Source organism: Camarhynchus parvulus, chromosome 3, assembly GCF_901933205.1.
Source record: "Camarhynchus parvulus chromosome 3, STF_HiC, whole genome shotgun sequence".
In the NCBI taxonomy this organism is placed as follows: domain Eukaryota; kingdom Metazoa; phylum Chordata; class Aves; order Passeriformes; family Thraupidae; genus Camarhynchus; species Camarhynchus parvulus.
In genome coordinates, this window is record NC_044573.1 from 51,630,143 (window position 1) to 51,651,804 (window position 21,662).

Here is a 21,662-nt window from a genome sequence, read left to right on the forward strand (position 1 = left end):
GCCGCCGCCTCCGCCCCTTCCGCCGCCGCGGGGACCCGAGGGGCGGCCGGGCCGGGGCGGGCCAGGCTCGCAGGATGCTCCGGTCGCTCTGGAGTTTCCTTAAGCGGCACAAGAAGAAATGCCTGGTCCTTGGCACCTTCCTTGGCGGTGAGTGCCCGGTCGGGGGGCGGGGGCGATGATCCGGGGGAAAGGCGGTGCCGGCCCTGGGGCCTCCCCGCGGGGCTCCCGCCGGAGCTGCCCCTCGGAGCTGGCGCTGGGCCCCGCGAGACCCGCGGCCAGGCGGGCCCCACACCCGCTGGAGGGGCTCTGTGCCCGCCTGGGGACACCGAAGTGCTCCCGTCCGCCGCCCGCAGAGCCCGGGTGCCCGCAGGACTTTCCTCCGAGGCTGGGAGGAAACCTGCACTCCGTCCCTTAAGCCCTAAAAGACAGGAGGGAACTCGGGTTGCCCAGGTGCTCCTACGGCGGGTGATGGCGTTACTTTGAAGCAACATTGAAGTGCGCAAAGCGTGGGTGATACTGGTGTTGTTTTTGGGATGGCGGCTGAAAACCTCCACTTTTTATATGTGACTTGTGTGTTGAGGTGAATTGTCAAATATCACAGAATGAATTAGGTTGGAAAAAAGACCAAGGAATCCAACCTTTGACTGAACACCACCTTGTCAGTTAGACCATGGCACTCAGTGCCACATCCAGTCTTCCCTTAAACACCTCCAGGGGTGGTGACTCCATCACCTCCCTGGGCAGCCCATTCCAATGTCTAATCCCTAATGGCATACCTGAACCTCCCCTGGCACACTGTGTGCTCTTGTTCTGTCACTTGTTACTTGGGAGAAGAGACTGACCCCACCTGGCTACAATTTCCTTTCAGGTATTTGTAGAGAGTGATGAGGTTCCCTCCTACTTTTCTCCAGGCTAAACACCCCCAACCAGCCGCACTTTACAGGACACGTGCTCCAGACCCTTCACCAGCTTTGTTGCCCTTCTCTGGACAAATATAGATCAGTTGCAGACACAAAACTTTCACAGAGAGGATTTGCATTAATTATTCAAGCAGTTTCTCCCTTAAGGCTCTTGTTGAACCTGTAGGGTGGTTATGGTCTAGTAAGCTCCACCTTCCGTTGAAGTTATTTTTGGTTTGTTTTTAGTTGGAAGTAGATTTAAAAGAGCACATTGGATCTATCTCTCTGTTTAAAGTGAAGTGCATAGCTGTGCAGCTGGAGATTAGATGTTCCTCAAAAGGCACAGCCATGTCTTTGTGCACTCAGTGTTCAGATGTTCTTGTATCCAGTGTAAACGACACAGAACTGGAACTTGCCTGAACAGTTGAATGCTGTGAGGGCTGCAGGGCTTTTGTAGTATATTTTGTCATATATTCAGGTGAAGTCCCCTGTGAAGGTGAATTGTATTTGCTTCTGGCTTGCCGTGGTTCTTGTGTCATCTGCATTCTTTCACCCTTCTGGGGTTTTCCAAAGAGTGCCAATTAATCCATGATGACAGGCTGGGTGATGGTTACTGCTGTACTGGTCAGACTGCTCCTCCAGTTCGCCCTCTCACCTGCAGGTTTTGTGGCTCTGTGAGTGTAGAGTTGTCATGTTTACCCCCACACTTGCAGCCCACCACGCTCAGTAAACAGATTTGCATTCACACACCAGGCTGTCACCTGGAAGATGTTCTCCCTCCCCTTCAACTGTCTGTGTGAGAGTTAGTAGGAGGAGTAGTAAAAAGTGAGTAAATAGTGAGGAATAGTAAAAAGTCAATTCTCCCAGTTTCAACGAGTAAACATGAATTAGTTCCCAAGTGGTAAAGCAGGTATCTGGGAACTTGGGGCTCTCATAGCCTGAAATCTTAAATTACTCATGCATGAACAGCCTTCTGCCAGCCTGCAAACCAACCTAGCATAACTGAGTTTGCAGTTTTTTCCTTATCATTGGTGTTGTTTATATACAGATCAGTGTCCCTTTCACTAAAATGCTACTGACTAGATGAAGTGCACTTAAAGTAATAATTATAGACTAAAATAATGTCATTTAAAGAATTACCAAACAAAACAAAGAAACAAACAAAAAACCAAAAAACCAAAAACCAAACAAAAAAAACCAAACAAAAAACCCCAAACCAAAAAAACCCCAAACAAACAAAAAAGGCAACTCAAGATGGTCTTCCTCTAATAAGCATGTCAACTTCTGACTGAAAATATTAAGCTATGCTATCATCTTCTGCAGCATGGATCAATTATTTCTTCAAGCCATGTAGTATTTGAGAACTGTAGAGAATTGCTTTTTATGCATTTGAGATTGAGGTAAATCTGGGCTTCCACAAGCAGGTGAACACCATTAGCTGCCACCAGCAGCAGCTTTGCACCGTGGTATTCTAAGGGAGGCAGGGAGATGGAATGAATTACTGCAGAGTGCTGCTTTATAGCTGTTCAGCAACTGAATCTTGAGTGCTTTGGTCATCTTCACAGGTATGGATCAGATCTTAAAAAAGCCCCACGAGCTACAATAATGCCACCACCAGTGAATCAGAACTCTGAGATCCGTGGTGGACTCTCAAAAAAATACTGCCGAATCTTGAAAGATGGAATGCAACCTCACACACTGCTTTTAAATGAAGACAGAACATTTGGAAGTGGCTGAATGATGTAAGGAAATCTAAATCTGCTGACTTAATAGCAGAGCCTGGAATCTACATTTCTGTGGTGTTTTTTAAGAGCCACAGGTGCATATTCCAGGAAGGAGGGTATAACAAGGAAAATGGGATGTCACAAAATTTAGTGATTTTAAGTCCTTAACTGGCACATGGTCAGAGATTAATGTGAATATTTAATGATTCATTAGACAGTACAGAAGAGTTTCTACATTATTACTGATACAGTATTGTATCAGTGTTGTGTTACTGAATTACTGCACCAAAATCAGAGTTGGTTGGTAGCTTTTCCTCTCTACTGAAGTGGATTCCATGTGTGTTATCATTGGCTGTAATTCTTCACGCAATTTCTTTCAATCCCAACACTACAACAGGTTTTACTGCTTATGAAGATACAAATCTCATAAGAGCTCAAATTGTGGGAAAAAGCAACTGAAAAATGTGTAACTCCCCCTTAACCACAGAGTGTGGTTGAGAAGGCCTCACCTTACCAAAGACCCTATACAAACCATTTCTTTAGAATTTTTTTCTTTGACAATATATAAAATACATTGCATACTGAAAAGACTTAGATTTCTTCTAGCAAGCAAAATGTAGTGGTCTGGGATCTAACCCACTAGAAATATGGAAAGTAGAGAGAGAGAGAGCATGATGGAGCTGCAAGGACACATTAGGTTGAGGTGCTTATTGGATAGTTTGATTTAAGTAGTTTTTATCTCGGTGCTCAGCATTCAAGGTAGATTTCAGTAGATATTGCGAAATGATTCACCATTGCTACAGTGGAAGAACAAGCTCAGGGTGTGTCTGGAATGTATGGTTCTGATTTCAGTGGTTCATTAATTATTGCTGAATTTAATCTGTTGCAACCATTGGCCTGCAGAAAAAGCATTTCAGTTCAAAAATCTCTGCTTAGCAGGGAAAGTTGGCTTGATTTGTGAGTAAGCACAGGGACATTAAATATGTTCTGGTGAGACTCAGTGTTACCAAGAGAATAAGGCTTTAGTGCCTGCATGTTTTAAAGATGGCTTTCAACCATAACAGGACAATTGTGTGTCCCTTGATGCATAGCTTGCTTGAACATAAGGACAAACCACAACTTATGGGGCTGTTTGTGTCCTGGAAAGATGCAGGCTTCTGTGTGTCAGCACAATTTCTGCATGATAAAATCCTTAAAACTGAGATTTTCCCTTTTTTTTCTTTTCCTGAGGTAAGTATGGCAATAAGGGCAAAATTAGGGTTGTAAAAGAGGTTTCCTGAAAACTTGATGCCTCCTAATTACCTATCCCATTCTTCTGCTCAGCCCTCCATTCCACCTGTGAAGAAGGGAAAGGGCTGAGGGAGAGGGAAGCCATAACTTCTGTGATGTGAGAAATCCCCTACCTCTTGGAGGCCACTAGAGTGAGCATGTAAGAGCCTGCAGAGTTTGTAAACTTCTTGCATTGCTTACATTTAGGTGGGAAGAGACTATGCAGTGCTACAGCCAAAGAGGGATATGGAGACAAATGAGACAAATAAAAGTGTTGCTTCCAGAGGATATAGGTGCTGTAGACCCCAGGGTGCTTCCCAGCTGGCAGCTAAAGCACCACAGAGCCACTCACACACACACAAACACGCACCCCTTCTCCAGCAGAATGAAAAGAGAATCAGGCCTGACCAGTGCTCAGCTGTCCCTGAAATGCTCCCCCCTCCCCCTGTATTCCCCCTAATTTTACTGCTCAGATGACATCCTATGATGTGACATGTCCCGTTGACCTTCTGGGATCAGCTGTTCTGGCTGTGTCTGCCCCCAACTCCTTCTGACCCCCAGCCTCCTTGCTGGTGGGGTGGTGTGATAGGCAGCAAAGGCCTTGGCTTTGTGTAAGCCCTGTTCAGCAACTACAAGATATCTACTACCAACACTGTTCTCAGCTGTTGTGAAGAAAATTAACTCCCTCCCAGCCAAATCTAGCACAGACAGCCAGTGCACATGTAAATATGTTTCACTTTTTAGATCAGTTGTGAAACAGTATCAATTGTAGTTTGAGATCTTTACTGAGATTCCTGTTCTTGAAGGATCTGACATCAGGTGATGGGTTTTTTAAATCACTCATCTGTTTCTGAACATTCCAAATCAGATGTGTTGGGACTATAGTATTTTCTGTAGTTCATATTTTGATGAAGACAGAAAAAAGTTTCCATAGGAATTATCTCCTGCACAGCCTCACTATTTCTGAATTTTCTTAATTCCTGGTTTTGTGTGAAACATGGGAAGATTCAGCATGAAGTTCCATCTATACAACAGTTTAGCTCATTAGACATGAGTAAATCTTGCTGCTGCAGCTTTTTGCAGACCTCCTATCCTATACTGAGCAGTAAAACTAAGTTATATTAGTTATTATAAAAAGCTTATATTGGCTTTGCATGTTTATAACAAGAGACTTTCAGAATGTCAGCTTAGTTTTTACAGGTTTGTTAGCTGACTTCATGGCAGTTTTTGGGTATGGCTTTCTGTGGCCCTGCTTCCAACTCCACATGATGATTTTATGTGATGCATTCATTCTCGACTTAGAGTCTGTATTATTGTCAAGTCCTCTGGGTTAATGCAACATATTAATATAGATATACATGGTTGTGCTGAAGAAAAATGCAAATGCCCCTGTCTGGCAGCTCCTTGGAATGTCTCGTAAGCCAGAGACTTGCAGAGGCTCCACTGCTGTTCTCAGGAATGAGTGCAGTTGGCAGAAGTTCACTGTCACAGCTGAGACTTGAGTTTCTTAAGCAGCTGTTGTGTCCTCCAGGCCACTTGGAGGTGCTTACAAGCCCTGCAGCTGTAACAGAGAGAGTCTGCTGCTGGCAGCCACACCTCAAGCTTACTCCTGTTTGCTGGGTTTGCTTAAGGTGGGCAGGTGGGTGGTGCCCAGCAGCTTTTCCTTTGGTTAACTTCTAATGCATCTCTTTCCAAAGAGGATAATCCTGGATCAAGCAATATCTGTTAATAGTGGGTCAAAGTTAATACTTTAGTACAGGGAAGGGAGAGAGAAACGATGTTGTATTGTATTGTTGTGTTGCATTGTGTAAAGGATGTGTTGCATTGTTTTGGACAAGTGTTTTTATCTGGAGACTCCTTGTTAAACCTGGGTGACAGCTGCTGCAGCTTTGTACCCTCCCAGGCCACAGAGGCTCTGAGTAAGAGCGGGCACACAGCCCTGACAAGCCGGTGTTAAGCAATTTGCTGCTGTCTCAATCTCAAAGCTGCTGCTCCTGTGCATCCCTCCAGGGCACACACATGATTCTTCTTGAACTGATTGCATGTCTGCTATGACAGTCATGTCTGTCTACATTCAGGAAATCTTGTGTTTGTGTGTGTGTGAGTGGCTCTGTGGTGCTTTAGTTGCCATCTGGGAAGAACCCTGGGGTCTATAGCACCTATATCCTCTGGAAGCAACACTTGGATTTGAAATAAATATGCTCTACTTATGACTTTTCTGCTACAAAACCTGAAGTTAAAAGGATTTCTTTTGGGGTGTAGGGAAAGTAAACAAAAGTAGTAATTTGGACCAATGACTATATGTTAATGTAATGTGAAAAATGTAGTGGGGTAAAGTGATTGGGAAAATCTTGTGTTCAAGAATTGATCAGTAATACTAAAAAAATTGTTTCTATTTCAGTATGTTAGCTGAAAAAAAATCAGTAACCTAGCAGTTGTATTAAAAATAGATATCCTTGGCAGGAATTGGTAACATTTTAGATGAAAATAATCTTGATTGTGAAGTCTCATTTTTGATTAACAATTAATTGGTGAAATTGCATTTTTTGTATATGGACTCATAATATTAAAGTTTGCATCTAGTGAAGTGAATATTTCATATGGCATATGGGCAGTCTGCCTAAAGGCTGAAGTGAGGGAGAGACTTACCCATTTCTATTTTATGAGGCTTTTGGGAAATGGAAGTGACTGTGCTTGTTCCAGACTGGTCTGGCTTGTAGTTGCCTGTGAGCAAACATAATGCCAGTGTAAATAGCTAGATTTTCTTACAGCTATGGAGCACAAAGTTGACAAGGCTTTTCAAACACTGATTATAGTTTTTGGGAATATTTTGGAATATTTTGGAAGGTTTTAATAACGTACAAAATGTAGCTGAATTCAAAACCTCGGGAAGTTTGGGTTTGTGTATGGGATTTGTGTGTTTGGTTTTGGTTGGGTTTTTTTGTGGGGGAAGAGGGTTTTTTTTTTTTTTTTTTCATTTTTGTAGATTTGGTTTATAAAGTTAGTTTTGAAACTTTCAGCTTTCAGCAACTGTTAGATGCCTCATTTGTTCCAAAATTGACTTCTAAATTGCACTTTGAAGAAAACTGTTTGTTTTTACAACTTTAGAAAGTACTTTGAGGGAAAAAAATTAAAATACTTGATTTGTTACTTGCATTTCTTCTGTGTGCTCTTACTGACCTGGCAGATTTGGAGCTGGGTCTCTGTAAAGGAGCTTCATTAATTAAAGTATTAGTCCACACAGACAGCAGATGATTAACTTGCACTGTAGTCTTCTTTTGCATGGGTTTGTTCCTCCCTTATCTCTGTCCCCCCTCCAAATCTTTCATGAGAGAACACGGGAAGTGCTGGTTACACACGTGAGTAGGCACCTGCTGCTGCCAGTGCATACAGGAGGCAGCAGATGAGCCTGACACATGGTAGGTGCTGTAAGAAGGCCTGAGCAATTAATGGAAAGCAGCTTACAGTGGGCAAAGGTGCTGAGGACAAGCTTAGAAGGTGTAGTGGCATCTTGAGGAATGGTTTAGGAAAGGGGGCAGAGATGAGGAAAATGGAAAGAGGGCTTTGGGCAGCCTGGATAGGTATCTGAACCCCTGGTGGTGTGGGACAAGCAGTTGAAGAAAACTTCAGAGGGATGGATGTTGGAAGAGATGAAAATGCAAAACAAAGATTTTTGATGTATCTTAATGGAAATGAAGATTCATAGTGAGAATGATGAGGGATGGTCAGACCCTCAAGAGAGGAGTGTGGCTGGAATGTAGGAACCAGGTGTGAACAGGCACAGTCAAGCCCCATTGAAACGAAGGTTCTTCCTACAGAAGTCTCAGGACCAGATGAAGTGTTGATCTGTAACATTTTTCTCATATGTGATCTTTAATACTTGAATTTTATTTCTAACTTCTACTAATTTTAGAAATATATATTTTTAAAAATTTTAATTTTGGTCCATCTCTAGACTTACACCTTTCTGTTTGTTTTCTCTTTTTTTTTTTTCTTACCCTTCATTGCTTCTCTTTTTTGTTTCAGTCTCTTCAGTACTAGTTGTTCACATTGCAGTAGTACCAAAAATGTCATCAATGAATGTCAAGATACCTCTTCTCAGGAAAGTTTATTCTCCTGATTCAAGTCATAGTCCTTGACATTTTAATTAATTTTGAAAACATTCTTTCTGAGTATTGCTTTGCCAATAATTATTAAAACACTCAAGACCCCCATATCAAAAAAAAACCCAAACCACTATGCACCCTTATGCTTTAAAAACAAATACTCTCACTTTTTAAAAGCATCTTCTAATATGGCTATTTCTCTGTAGGAGTCTATTTACTGGGAAAATATGGGCAGAAGAAAATCAGAGAAATCCAGGAACGAGAGGCAGCTGAGTACATTGCCCAGGCACGAAGGCAGTACCATTTTGAGAGTAATCAGAGGACGTGCAATATGACAGGTAAGAGAAAAGGAAATAGCTACTGGTTTAGATAAGGGGGAGGTATTTGGGGATTTATGCTACATATTGTCAGGATGCAAGAGGAATAAAAAATGTAGGTAAATTCAAAATCTTAATTAAATACTGGTACATAAATAGAGTTATTTTGCAAATAAAGAGAATCTGAAGACTAGATGACTAAAGGGAATTTAGGGGGCATCTGAACCCTTACCATCAATAAATCTACAAGTATACATGCAGGACCCTTTTGCCTTAAACTGCATGTAGTACTGAGGTGTGAAACAGCAGGGTTCAAACAATACTGAATTTACAGCGGGATTATTTTATTCATTATATCACGTTGTTAGTAAGCTGCATGGAGAACTTGGTGGGCATTTTTTAATAAGAAGCACATCAGCCATCACAGTGTGAAGGTTCCTGACTAGCTGGAGAGCAAAAAGAAAAAGTACTTTTTCTTACTGCGCCAGTCTTAGGATTTTTGGAAAAGCAATGACAGAGAAGAATTTTAACAAATTCCTCATCACTGTAAATACAGGCCATTCAAAACTATTTTTATTAAACAAATTAGGAAGTATTTTCTTATTCTGTCTAAATTTGTAATGACTTCTTGGGTGGCTGTAAGTCCAACCTGTTTACCCTGACCAATTGGTATTGTATTTTCATCTTTTCCATTTTGTACTGCTGAGAGTGATCTTACTGCAAGGATTATGTTTTTCTTTGCCCTTCTTTGTGCAAAATATCTTATGTTTGGCAGCATGCATTCCTGACAAGATTTTTCATACTTTGTTCTTAGTATTTATCATGTTTTCCATCTCCTGTTCCTGTCAAGTAACAGCAGATCAGACATTGTTCTGAAAGTAAAGGATTTTTTCCCACTAGCTTTCTCTCATTTATAACATACCTTTCTCCAGTTCTCTTGCTAGACAAAACAAACCTCAGATCTTTTTCTTCTCATTGGGAGAAATGCAGCAGTGTAGGCTTTTGCCAGATTTTCTTCTGGGGAGTTGGAGGCATGTATGTGCAGGATGTGAATACACATCTGCAGTTGGAGCCAGTAAAACCACGTGGTCATGCAAGGGCAGCATTGTGCCCCAGCTCCTGAGAGGCACACAGGTTATTGCCCTTCTGAGTTCTTCCTGAGTTTCCTATTTTGCATGTCCTCCCAGCTTTCCCTGTTGAGCAATGGGATGTACATCATGAGTGTGAGCTGAGGATGGGTTTATAATGTTTTGGGTTTTTTTGTAGATGTTAACAGGTTTTGTTGTTCGGTTTTTTCCTTTTAATAATAGTACTGTCAATGCTTCCAACATTGAGGGATGCCTTAATGCATCAGTTAAACTCTGAGAGTCTCACATCTCTTCTTAAAAATAGGTAAGACTGTCTTAAATGATGTTTTGATGACAAGTTTTTTCAAATTATATAATGTAGAGAGTATGCAGAATTTTGGTTTAGTGTCCCATTGAATCATTAGTCTTAAGGTATTTTGAAATCACTATGTAAATATTTTATCATGTTACATGTATTTTGATAGGTATGGCATTTTCCAAAAATTACAGGAAATAATGCTTCATTTAAGGTGCTGCAGTGAGAGCCATGTTTTTTGTTGAAATGGTTTTAAAATAGGTAGATAAAAGTACTTGGAGGATCTAGTTCTCTCTTAAACAGAACAGAATATTATGATTGAGTATGACTGAGTTGTTGATGTTGTGTTTGTAAAAATGTTTATGTAATCTTACCAAGTTCAGACACGAGCAGTAGTGGAAAGTATCCAAGATGAGATTGCAAATGCATGTAAGTGATGAGAAGTAATTTTTTTAAATTTTATTTTTGAAGTTGAACAAATAGGGACATGTCATACATTAAGAGAAATGCTTACCTGTCAGAAAACACCTTGGAATTCCTTACAACTTCAGGGACAAATAGCCTAAAAAAAGCGCATAATAGCATATCTTAAACCTAAATTACTTGGCATATGGCACAGAGTAAGAGTGTTATGTAGGCAATTAACCACAGGATTTCTGACTCACTCTAGACTGTCTTTCTAGTTTACCTCCAGCTAGTTTATTTATACAGCTATAACTTCAGCTGTCCAGCATTTAATAGGTTACCTATTCAGTCACTGCTTTTTTCAGTCCAAAAACTTCCACAACAGAGCAGCCTGATTTAAAGGGGGAATTGCAGCCTGAATGATGTTTTTATAGTAAACTCTGGGTATTTGCAACTGTTTTTGAATATTATTTACCCCAAACAACAAGAAATTGGGAAAAGTTAATTTTAATGGAATAAATGTATTTATCATAATAGAAATCTTATTCAATGAAAAAATTAAACTGAGTGAACAAAAGAGCTTGTGGATATGTCATCTGAACTGTGCAGAAAATATTCTGCAACAGCTTGTTCAGTGGTGAAGACAAATAATACCTTAGTTTGTTCTCTGTAGCAAGCATTCTTTTATCAAGATACACCAGCTGTCTCTAAATTGTTTGACCAGTTGAAACAGTGTAGGGGTACATTGATGCACCTCAGTGTTCCAACAATCCTAGTGAAAATAGAGGTAGGCTTTTTTGTTGTTTGTGGTATGCACTTATGAAAACAAATTTTTTTAATGCTTGCTACATGCAACATTCTATAAGCATGGATGGCCTTTTAGAGTGGAATTTGTGTCTTAATACTTCTTATTTTACTAACACTGAGGAAGTTTTAACTGGATGCTTGAAAGTTTTGAACTGAAATGTAGGGTAGGGGTTGTGAAGGCACAGATGATGGAATCAGCCATCAAAGCTCACTCCACTTTAAAGTGATTCTTTGAAGAAGCTCTGCTATGCATGAAGGTATCGATTTCTTTGCTTTCCACTTGCATTTGAGAAGATCAACCAAACAGCTCCAGACCCTTGAGTGCTGTTGTTGACTATACGAAAGAGCAGATGTGGAGATTTACCTTTCTTTCATGTCCCTGAAGATGTATTAGTTTTCTCACATAATCTGTGTTGTGGCTTGACACGCTATGGATCTATGTTATATGTTACACATCATATCATGCCTTAGGTAAACTCCTTTAACTTAAAATCCACTCACTTCCTTAAGTTTGAGGTGGCCTGTGGTACACTGGGGGTGTAAGGAGGCTGAAGCCTTCAGACCTCTAGAGAAATTTTTGAAGAGGGAACAGCACCCAAGACCACAGATGTTCTTGCTTGATCTGTCCTCCTCTTTTTAAAGCCTAGTGATTGGATGAGATAAGGCTGCTTCTGCAGCCTTGCAGATGTTGCACGTCTCCAACCTCTTCAACACTTAGTTTTATTCCAAACCGCTGGTTTGTGTTTGCATTGGCCTTTGCTTCCATAGCAAGAACGGCCTTGCAAATAAATAATTATGAAGTAAAAGTTGAGTTTTGAGTAGCAGCTGAGTCTTAGTAAATTTCAGGAGATGAATTGCAGGAGATGAAAAATTAGTTTCCACTGTTAGGCTTAATACTTGCAGACTTTAACTGTTATCTAGCTGCTGCCTTATGCTGTAAGGAGAAGCTCTGTAAGCTCTAGAAAATGTTTTAATGTAGTATGTGCAAGTGTAATTGGCTGATGATGTATTGGCTTCTCTGCATCTGTTCATTCTGCATGAAGAACTTAGCCCTGATAAGTAGCTTTGAGTCCCATTATATGTTTTATGTATAGAAATATTACAGTATTTTTTACAAAGTCCTTCCTTTGTTTTGTTTTAGCAAAGCTTTAAGAACTTGCATAGAGTAGCTTGCAAAAAGTACGTGAATTGGTTGTTTGCCATGGATCCATGTATCTCTTTCAACTACTGTTTATTTAATGTCTCTTTAGTTTTCCGAGTCATAGTCTTAACACTTTATTGTATCAGTTTATTTGCATTATTTGATAGTGGTGAACATAAAAATTCTTATTTATGTAAGTGATGGAATGTTCAGACTAATGCCAAAGTGCACATGTTGTGCCTGTAAAGAGAAATTATTTCTGGTGAGAAGTGCTGGGATTTGGGTGGTTTTTTGTAAATAAACTGGGTTACTGTAAAATATAGGTTAATTTGAACTCTTGGCTCTAAATATTTAAGTGTTAATTCTGATCCTAAGAAATTACCAAATGTTTCTCTAAGTGACTTTTACAATATCTGTCTTCCACAATAGACATACAGTAGCCATTCTTTAATTCTCAGTGCTTAACAGGTGAGAATGGCTGGTGAAAACTTTGGATGGTTAGCTTGCTCTTATTCCTGCTACTGCTGCTGTATTGCTAAGATTACCTCTGAATAGTAGTTATAAATATGCAGTGTACTTCAGGCAGTTCAGGTGTACCTATGCAATCTACAGTCTTGCTTTGTTGATGGCAGAATATAAACTTCTAGGAACTGGTCAGGTCAAAAAAGTGAACATGCCTTAACGAAAGAAAAGAGATCAACATGTGTTGGTGTGGATGGTGAAAGACTTCTTTTCCATGGATGGTTGTGATCTCTTTGGTTTTGATGATCAAATATGAACTTTAAACACATCAGGCAATGGTAAATCTTGCAAGAGAGTAGGACAATGAAATTCTGATCCTGCATTTATTACCCACAGAAAGTTCTGCTGAACTGAGTCAGCACTAAATATAGAGAGTCAAGGCCCCAGAAAAGACCACTCATTTTGTACCATCAGTGGCTTTTTCTGACTGCATACTGTAGTAACTCAAAACTGATTATGTAAGCATGTAATTGACATCACTAAATGCTACATTTATACATTAATGTTTGATTATCTTTTCTATGCCTTTATAGTGTGTTGTTTATATACTGCTTTCTTGAACAAGGCCTTTCTTGAATGAGATATAGACCTGGGTATGATTTGAGTAATCATGGCAGCTAAATAAGTTTGCCTTAGAGCACTACTATGTCATTTTACATACTTGTTAATTTCCAAGTAAAATACAATTCTTAATATTTCCATTTATTTTTCCCACAGGCCAGCCAACAAGTTAGAAATCTGGGAGGATTTAAAAATAATAAGTAAGTGGAAATGAAAGATTACATCTGCATAATTATTTAGTGTAGATTTATAATGTCTTTCACACCATTTAAAACAAACTTTACACTGGGTTGTTTCAGTAGATATGAAGACAGTGTAACACACACAGCAAACCTCCTCCCTGTCCCTGCACCCCCAAAGGCTTTTCATGAAGGAACTTTTCTTAGCTCTATGGGAAGTCAGAAGTTCAGAGACCAAGATGAAGAATTCTATTGGCCTTCCTGCTATTCTACGCAGTAAAATTTTGTGAGACCTTTCTGTGTCATTGCAATAAAATGAAACTAGTTTCAAAAATTGTATGCTGGATGTAATGGAAATTCAATCAGAAATGTAGGTTAGCCTTTACATGGCCAGCAGTTCCCTTTTTTTGAGCCTGTTGGAGAGCACCACTATAGCAGTGGTCATGAAGCCTTATTTATTGGCTGATGGAAGCAGTGGAAGGGAAAAAAAAGTAAACTCAGATAATTATGCAGTGAAATTCTATCATTACTTCTTTGCTTCCTTTTGTTTTCTTCTCCTTTTCGTAACACCTTTACAGATCCTACTTTTGATCTGACTCCTTTCTTCCCTTCTGTGTCTATTAACGATGCTTTTTCTATACACCCTCATTGCCTACTGGCTGGTAGCTGATGCTCATTTTAATTTCCCTTCTTCAGATCTTAGCTCCTCCTGTCTTAGGTACCTCTTTTGACAAGCTGCAGTTGCAGTCTGAATTGCATGATGAGGGCTAATATATAAACTGTGTATTTCCTGGCCTAATGAAGAAAGATGATTTGATACTAAACATTTTGCTTCTGGAACAACTTGTATGATTTTCATTTTCTCAGAAATAACTTTGTTAATGTTTTGTGTAACTTTGTGTAATGGGTAAAGTGATATTAATATAGGACTTTAAATGGGACACTTTAGCTGTAGATCCAGCACATTAGACTCATGACCATCTTGGGTATGTGTTGCGAAAACATTTTATGACAGCGAGTGAGAGAAATGTGACTGCGTATTTAAAAGTAATCAGCACTTCTGAGTCTTGGAGAGCACTCTGCCCTTGGCTCACCCTTATTTCCCAGCCCTGGCAGTCCCTCTGTTGTGTGTTCCCAAGGTTTCACCCGCAGCATCGTGGCTGTGTACAGCACCTGCATGCTGGTGGTTCTCCTGCGAGTGCAGCTGAACATCATCGGCGGTTACATCTACCTGGATAACGCCACACTTGGCAAGAACGGCACCGTAAGTGTCTTGCTTGGTTTCACAGGTAGGACTTGCAAAGGATTATTTGGTGAGATGAGCAGGGCATAGCTTAGGACTACTGGAATGAAACCAAGGGTCCTCACAAGAGTGAGGTATGTGGGAGCATTACTGGCAGTGCAATATATTGATGTCCTTTAACAGCATCTAAATTTGGATGATGTGGTGATACTGTTGCTTACCTGAATACCAGCAATATTGGAGAATGCCTTTTGTCTGCATTTGTCTTGCCTAAAGAAGGCTGCTTTCTATCTAAACGCCAATATGAAATTATCTTTGCTTTTTTTTTGGTGAAATGGTAATACTATGTGAATGATTCAAGATACATAAGCAAATGTATATATAATATTAGGTCTTCGTAGTAACATACATTAATTTCTCCACTTAAATTTTTCTGAGATTAAAGAAGAAAAATGTTGTCTTTGAAATTTTCACTGTTTGGTTTCACTCCAAAAGATCATCTACCTAAATGTCTATTGGTGGGGTCAAGCAAGGTAGAAGAGCTGGTTTTTGTTGATATAGTGTATCACTGCTCAGTAAACATAGATCACTCCCACATATTGTAGAGAGTGGGACCTGCAAATTGCTGGGTGGCTCATCTAAAAATAATGGATACAAGCTGATTAGTTCTCATCTGCCCCCCTGTGATAGCTCCTGCTGAGAGTCAAGGAACAGCATGTCAATGCAGGATGGAGAAGAGCTTTCAATAGGAAGGCCAGAGTTGACTGAGGTAGTGCTTCATTTTGTAAAACCTGAAAAAGCTGTTTTAGAAGGGCAGAATGAGTTTGAGCTAGAAACGTTTCCTCTCTGTTAGTTTCTCATAGAGAAGTGGGTTGACAGGACCAACTCTGAGGCATTCCATTGGGACTGACTGGAATCCTGTCTTGGTTTCTGAAAGCTTCTTTTTGTCAGATAAGCTTTTAATAGATTTCAGCATAAATAACTTACTCCACCAGATTTAATTTCTGGGGTGGTGGAGAGTCTAGTTTCGCCTGCAATGCAGGTTTTTAAGAGAGTTTCCTTTAGGTGAATGAAAAGTGAAAGATTTTTCTGTGCCACTGAAGATGGAAGAGAAATCTGTATAGGTTTGAAGAAAAGAATGCCAGAAGACTTATGACACGTACAGGGGTTGATGGGCAGGAAGAGTCAGTACAAAGTTGAAGAGAGTGGGGCAATCTGTTTGCTGAAGAGTATTACAAATATTAAGGAAATTATTTTTGAAATTATTTTTGCATTGTTCTCTACTGTTGGCATGTTACAGAACTGTTGGATTTTTTTCCCCCACAGACACCACTAGCACCCCCTGAAGTCCAGCAGCAATATTTATCAAGCATTCAGCACCTTTTAGGAGATGGTATGCTGCTTATTAAGAGCTAACTACACTTACAAAGTTCTGCTTTTTTTTGGGACTTGAACAAATCATAAGATTAATTTTTACTTTCTTCCTTTTAGGACTGACTGAGTTAATAACTATTGTTAAACAAGCTGTGCATAAAGTTTTTGGAAGGTAAGAGCCTGTATTACTTTGTGGTTAGCTTTTAAGTTTTATTGTGATGACTGTTCCCAAAATAAAGAGTTTTATAAGAATTAGGGGGAAACAAAAGCAGGCATATTGACTTCTTCAAAACAATGTTTTTATTATAGTAGGCTCTGTCTGCCAGTGCAAACCCACGTAGCTGATTGGAAATTTGTTACTTGTAAACATGTTATTGGTAGAAAGAGAAAGCAGCATTACTCATTTTTCAATCAAAACTGTAGTCTTTTTCCTTTCCAGTATTTCCCTTAAGCAGACCCTGTCTCTTCTGGAACTGGAACAGAAACTTAAAGATATCAGGGAAGTAGTGGAACATAAAGATTCGGATCAGATTGCATCTTATTCTCCCTTATGTCATTATTTGATGCCAGATGAAGAAAACCCTTTGGCTAGCCAGGTACTTGATTCAGTTCCTTTCACCTTTTTTCTGGGGTTTTTTTTGGGTTTTTTGGAGAAGGAGGGGTGCATAACAGTCCTCTAGCATACCATGGCATCTGTGTCTTTAATAAATGGCGAAGCCTCTTCTGTCATAAATCAAATGTCCTTATCTCTTTAATCCAGGCACAGTATTTTCTTCGGATTTGATAGAAAACAAGTGTCACTCTCAGAATGTCAGCTTTGTGCTCAGAAATGTAGTAGCCCAGTTACTGCCTTTAGCCTGAAAGGAGCTGTGACACAGCACAGCTTAACTCAGCCCTAAGATAAATTGTGTCATATACACTTGTGTACTGGCAATATTCATGGAGTGTTGGAGCATCTTGGCTGGTGCACAAGAGAATGGTGTGCTGGAATCCTTTGGGCTGAAAAATGAACAGGAGTCAAGAGAAAAGTGTATCTAATCTCAGTTGCAACATTATTTTCTTGAATTTTGTGAAGGTGTTTGTCTTCATCCACACCACAGGCTGGAGAAAACTCAGTCTGCACTTGGTGTTACAGTGGTGTAATGAGGAAACCTGGGCTTCAGCATGTGGCTACATGCACTTATTGCTTTAACTTTATCTGATACTCTGGGATGATTTCAGTACTGAAGGTCAGAATTGGAAAAATTACTTCCTCAAACAGTCTGGTATTTCTTGCTAGTATTGTTTTTAGTTAAAAATCCTACAGTGACCATATAAAACACAAATTATAAAGAATCTCATTTACAACAATATTTTCGTTTATATTTGACTTGTACATCTTGACTTAATTCCATGATACTCAACTTTCCTATTTCTGCTCTTTCGGTTGCTGATGGCACTTGCTAATGGTGTCTGTCTTTGGTTTTTCTAGGCCTGTGGACTCACAGAAAGAGACGTTGCTACAATTAAATTACTGAATGAAACTAGAGATATGCTAGAAAGGTATAGAGAAATATGCTGTATTCACATTAAACTCCTCCTCAAAACTATTGTTTATGTAAGACAATTACTTCCATACAAAAAGCTGACAACTTTTCATTTGAGAAATGTGACCATTCTGCATTAAATTTTTCTATTTATCAGTTGTAGGCTGGGATTATTAAAATTTGTGAGCTCTGAAACTTTTAAAGAAATAATGTTGCCTTAATGAGATACCCAGGATGTCCTTGGCAATCAGACCTATTATCTCTTCCTTACCCGCTCTGTAATAATGTAGGAACAGGGCAGTACTTCTCTTCTGCTAAAGCAGGGTAAATTGAGAGTAATTTTATTGGATTTGTTGCTTTGATAAAGTGAACACCAGTTCTGGCTTATTGGAATTTATTTTTAATGCATGGTTTTGAGGGTGGTTGTATGTGTCCTTTTACCAGAGAGCTGGTAAAAGTGAGGTTCCTATAATAAACATAGGATATGAGGGAATTGAGGCAAATGTCAAGCTATTCTTACAGTTTGACTGCTAGGGATGTGGGGCACTTCAAGGTTAAGTCCCTTCTATGTTATTACTTAGTAAAAAATAGAAGTGAGGAATGCTTCAGGTTTATCTGGGTTTTAGTAATCTTAGGGCAGAGTTCAGGTTGTTGAGGGAGCTGGTGTTTCATGAGGTGGCAATGCTAGTGGCATTTGTCTGGCTCACACATCACCTGTGAGGGGAGGCACACCTGTAACACTGAACACTTGCAGGGCTTTTTAGTTTGAAAAAAATTAAACCCAGGAATAATACCTTTTTTTCTATTATTCTTTCTTTTCAGTCCAGACTTCAGTACAGTTTTGAGCACATGTTTAAATAGAGGATTCAGTCGACTGCTGGACAATATGGCAGAATTTTTTAGACCTTCCGAAAAGGACCTTTCTCAAAATAGCTCTGTAAATAGGTAAATATTTTCTTTTGTTGTGGCTCTCATGTCAGTAATGCTTTGGGTTCATTGTGAATTCCAAAAAGGCTCTTGATTTTCCTGCCTTCTTGGAGTTCTTGTGCTGGAAATATCATTCTGCTTCTTGCTCTTCAAGGATCACTGGGATCACAAGTAGGCAGGTAGGAGGATTCATGTTTCCTCCTGCCCATGAAATCACTAGAATTAGGTGACATTCTTTCCCACCATTACTTGCAGACCTAAAAGTAGAGATCAGATGACCTGTAGCCACTTCTTGCCTGAACACAGTACAGGCAGGCTGCCTTTGGGCTGGGGAGGGTTCACCTTGTGCTGGTGATGCCTGACCGATGCGCCCAGTGAGGCTGGGAGAAGGAGAGCCCTCCCTCCCTCCCCTGCAGCCCATGAGCTCCAAGCACCCCAACCTCCTTCAGTTCCTGTGGCTCCCAAGGAAGGGGGGTGGGCATTGCTCTGATCCTCCAGTGACAGGGAGCCAAAGCTGCCATGGAGCTTTAGGTTTCACTGGTGTGCAGATAAAATGCAGTAACGTGTAGGATTTTCTACATCCTCCTAGAAGAATGTTTAAAAATAGCTTTTAATCTGAAGCTAACTTGGGTTTTAAGCAGTGTGGTGAGAGCATTACAAATCCAAAAGCTGAGTTCAAATCCTTGAAATAATCTTTCTCAAATATTAAAATTAAAACCTGGAATGATAACTGGGTTTATGTATGTTTATTGTAGTAACTTGGCTTTCAGAGAGTTATGTTTTAATTTATACTATTTACATCACTTAAAATACCCCAAAGTCTGTAGTTTGGCTATCTGCCTAAGTCTGGTTTAGTTTGAAATAGCATGAAATTGTAGACAGGCACTTCTATGACCTGTCTACTTACGTACACATGCAAAGACTCTGACTAAACCATAATACTCTTGCATGAGAAGCAAGTGTGAAACTGTAATAGGAACGTGGACCAGAATTGAATTGGTACTTCTCTATATTAAAGGAAAACCTTGTTATGGAGAAAAATCCTTTCATTTTAGTTTGCAGTCTTTCAATTCTTACTTTTTAAGTGGTAATTACTTAGAATTATGTAATCACAGTTTAGTGGCTTCATTTGTGTCTGAGCAGGTCAGTATTTTTTGTTCTTTCCTAGTCTTTCCAGTGTCAGTCTTCCTTTAGCCAAGATAATTCCAATAATAAATGGACAGATCCATTCAGTATGCAGTGAAACACCCAGTCACTTTGTTCAGGTAAGAATCTAACTTCTTTACAATATTCCAGGTAAAATCTTGAAAGTAATGTTGTATATTTCTTTTGAATATTTGTTTAATTTCAGTGGCTTTAAAAAATAAATTGAAAACAGTTGCCATAACAAACTGTTTGTCAGTTGGTATCTTCCAAAAATACACTGTTTTTCTAAAACTTTCTTCTGCTGAACCATGCAGAAGCACAAACTTCTGGCCTTGGTTCTACTTGCAGGTCTGCTCCTAAACCTTTCTAAAGCAAGAAGTTTGAGTTGTGCCTGTGGGAGTGCCCGGTGCTTTTCTTAGAAATTCTGTACTGCAGTACAGGCAGAATAGTGGGGAATGTGTTTGATTAAGGAAGTTTATTTTATACATTTCTTCCAGGACCTGTTGATGATGGAACAAGTGAAAGATTTTGCTGCTAATGTTTATGAAGCTTTTAGTACCCCTCAGCAACTAGAGAAATGATCTGCACATTTTTACAAATGGATGGTGTATTTATAACAAATCCCTGGTGACTACTGATGAGACTTGGGTTAATTTTATAATGGTGTAGGAGTGGCAGACCAGCAGAAAGAGCACTCTGAGGAAAATGGGAGTGAGCCCACATTTTCTTCTAACTGAATTATACTTCACCCATTAAAAATATTCTTGTTGAAAGAAACATGGTAAATGAAGACTTTTCTATTTAAAAAGTGGTTAAACTCTTCTGTAATTCATTGGATTATTTTTTATTGCATCTAAAAGGCATCTGGTGGCAGTATTACAGCAAGTTACTAAAAAACCCATTTTTTTGCCTGGGGTGTGTAAGTTTGGGGAAGAACTAATGAAAGTGATCTAAGAATAGCACAGAGCAGCAGAATGAAGTAATGCTTTTTTCTTCTTCTTCTTCTCTCAGATTTTTCTTTCTATAAAGAAAATCTTTTTCCCCTTAACTTTACAAATCTTGTTCCAAAGTCTCTCATTCTTCAGAAAGCCTTTGCCAATGGATGCATGTTCCCTTTGAACAAGCTGGGGGTCTGCTCTCTCTGTTACCTAATACTAAAGGAATGTGGTTTTTTTAGACATACTCTTGTTTATGCTGTTCAAACAGCTACACTGTACACATTACCTTGTAAATATTTTATCTTAATTTGTATTAATTTTGAGCCCAGTTGTCTGTATTGTAATAAAATATTTTAATGTACAATTTGTGTGTGTATTAACATTACTAGGGAAGAGAATAACCTGACTGGACAATTAACTCAAAATCCTGGCAGTTGAAAGAATAAATTTAATTTATACAGTACTTAATTTGCACTCACAAACATTACTCAGGGAAAATAAATCTTCAGTCTCTACATTGAAACAGAAATAATTCATGGTTTTTGTTGTCCTTTATCTCCTCTTCTTTGCAAGTTTCACCTTTTATGTCTATCCCTACAAATCGTGACACATGATGAGTTTGGAAATTCTTCAAGTTGGATGCAGTCTACTCTCTGCTTAAAATGTTGTCTCTTTGCTAGAGTTGAAGATCCCTAGCGACTCCTGATTATTTCTCTTTTTCAAGAGTTGGTCACTGAAGTATATATTTTGTTTAATAGTCCACAGAAGGCACCCTGGTAACTGTGTATAAACAAAGGGTGTAAACAAGAGACAAGTTTTACCCATGTAAAATCATACAGAATATCAAAAACCCAACCCTCTCCCAGTTCACCTGTGTCCCAGTAATGGATGGAGTTACTCAAGAATAGGAACATGTAAAATTAATTACTTCGGTACTGAGAAATGATGATGTATATATGCATTGCCTGTATGCATTTATTATTAATTTCTAACCCTTACAGGCCCGTTCCTGCAGACATTACCCGATTCAGCTGAAACTGCCAGCTACCACTAGCTAAACACACCTAGAAAAAGAATATTTTTTCTCTAAAACTGTCAGATTTTACTGTGCACTTTTGTGGAAGGCAAATTTCTTGCATTAAAGAGGGTGTACAACTGACTTATATGCATTTGAACACTGGCTTGAACTTTATTC

General features: G+C 39.4%; 1 protein-coding gene across 1 annotated transcript; it reads left to right on the top strand.

The window, feature by feature from the left end:
- Window positions 1-16: 16 nt before the first annotated feature.
- Window positions 17-20,828, top strand: PEX3 (peroxisomal biogenesis factor 3). The gene is made up of 12 exons (XM_030945020.1): window positions 17-147; window positions 8,205-8,336; window positions 9,626-9,707; window positions 13,291-13,334; window positions 14,453-14,577; window positions 15,883-15,949; window positions 16,048-16,102; window positions 16,370-16,526; window positions 17,402-17,472; window positions 18,279-18,401; window positions 19,552-19,648; window positions 20,027-20,828. The coding sequence occupies exons 1-12, from the start codon at window positions 75-77 to the stop codon at window positions 20,108-20,110; spliced, it is 1,110 nt and encodes a 369-aa protein (XP_030800880.1). The 5' UTR covers window positions 17-74; the 3' UTR covers window positions 20,111-20,828.
- Window positions 20,829-21,662: the final 834 nt, after the last annotated feature.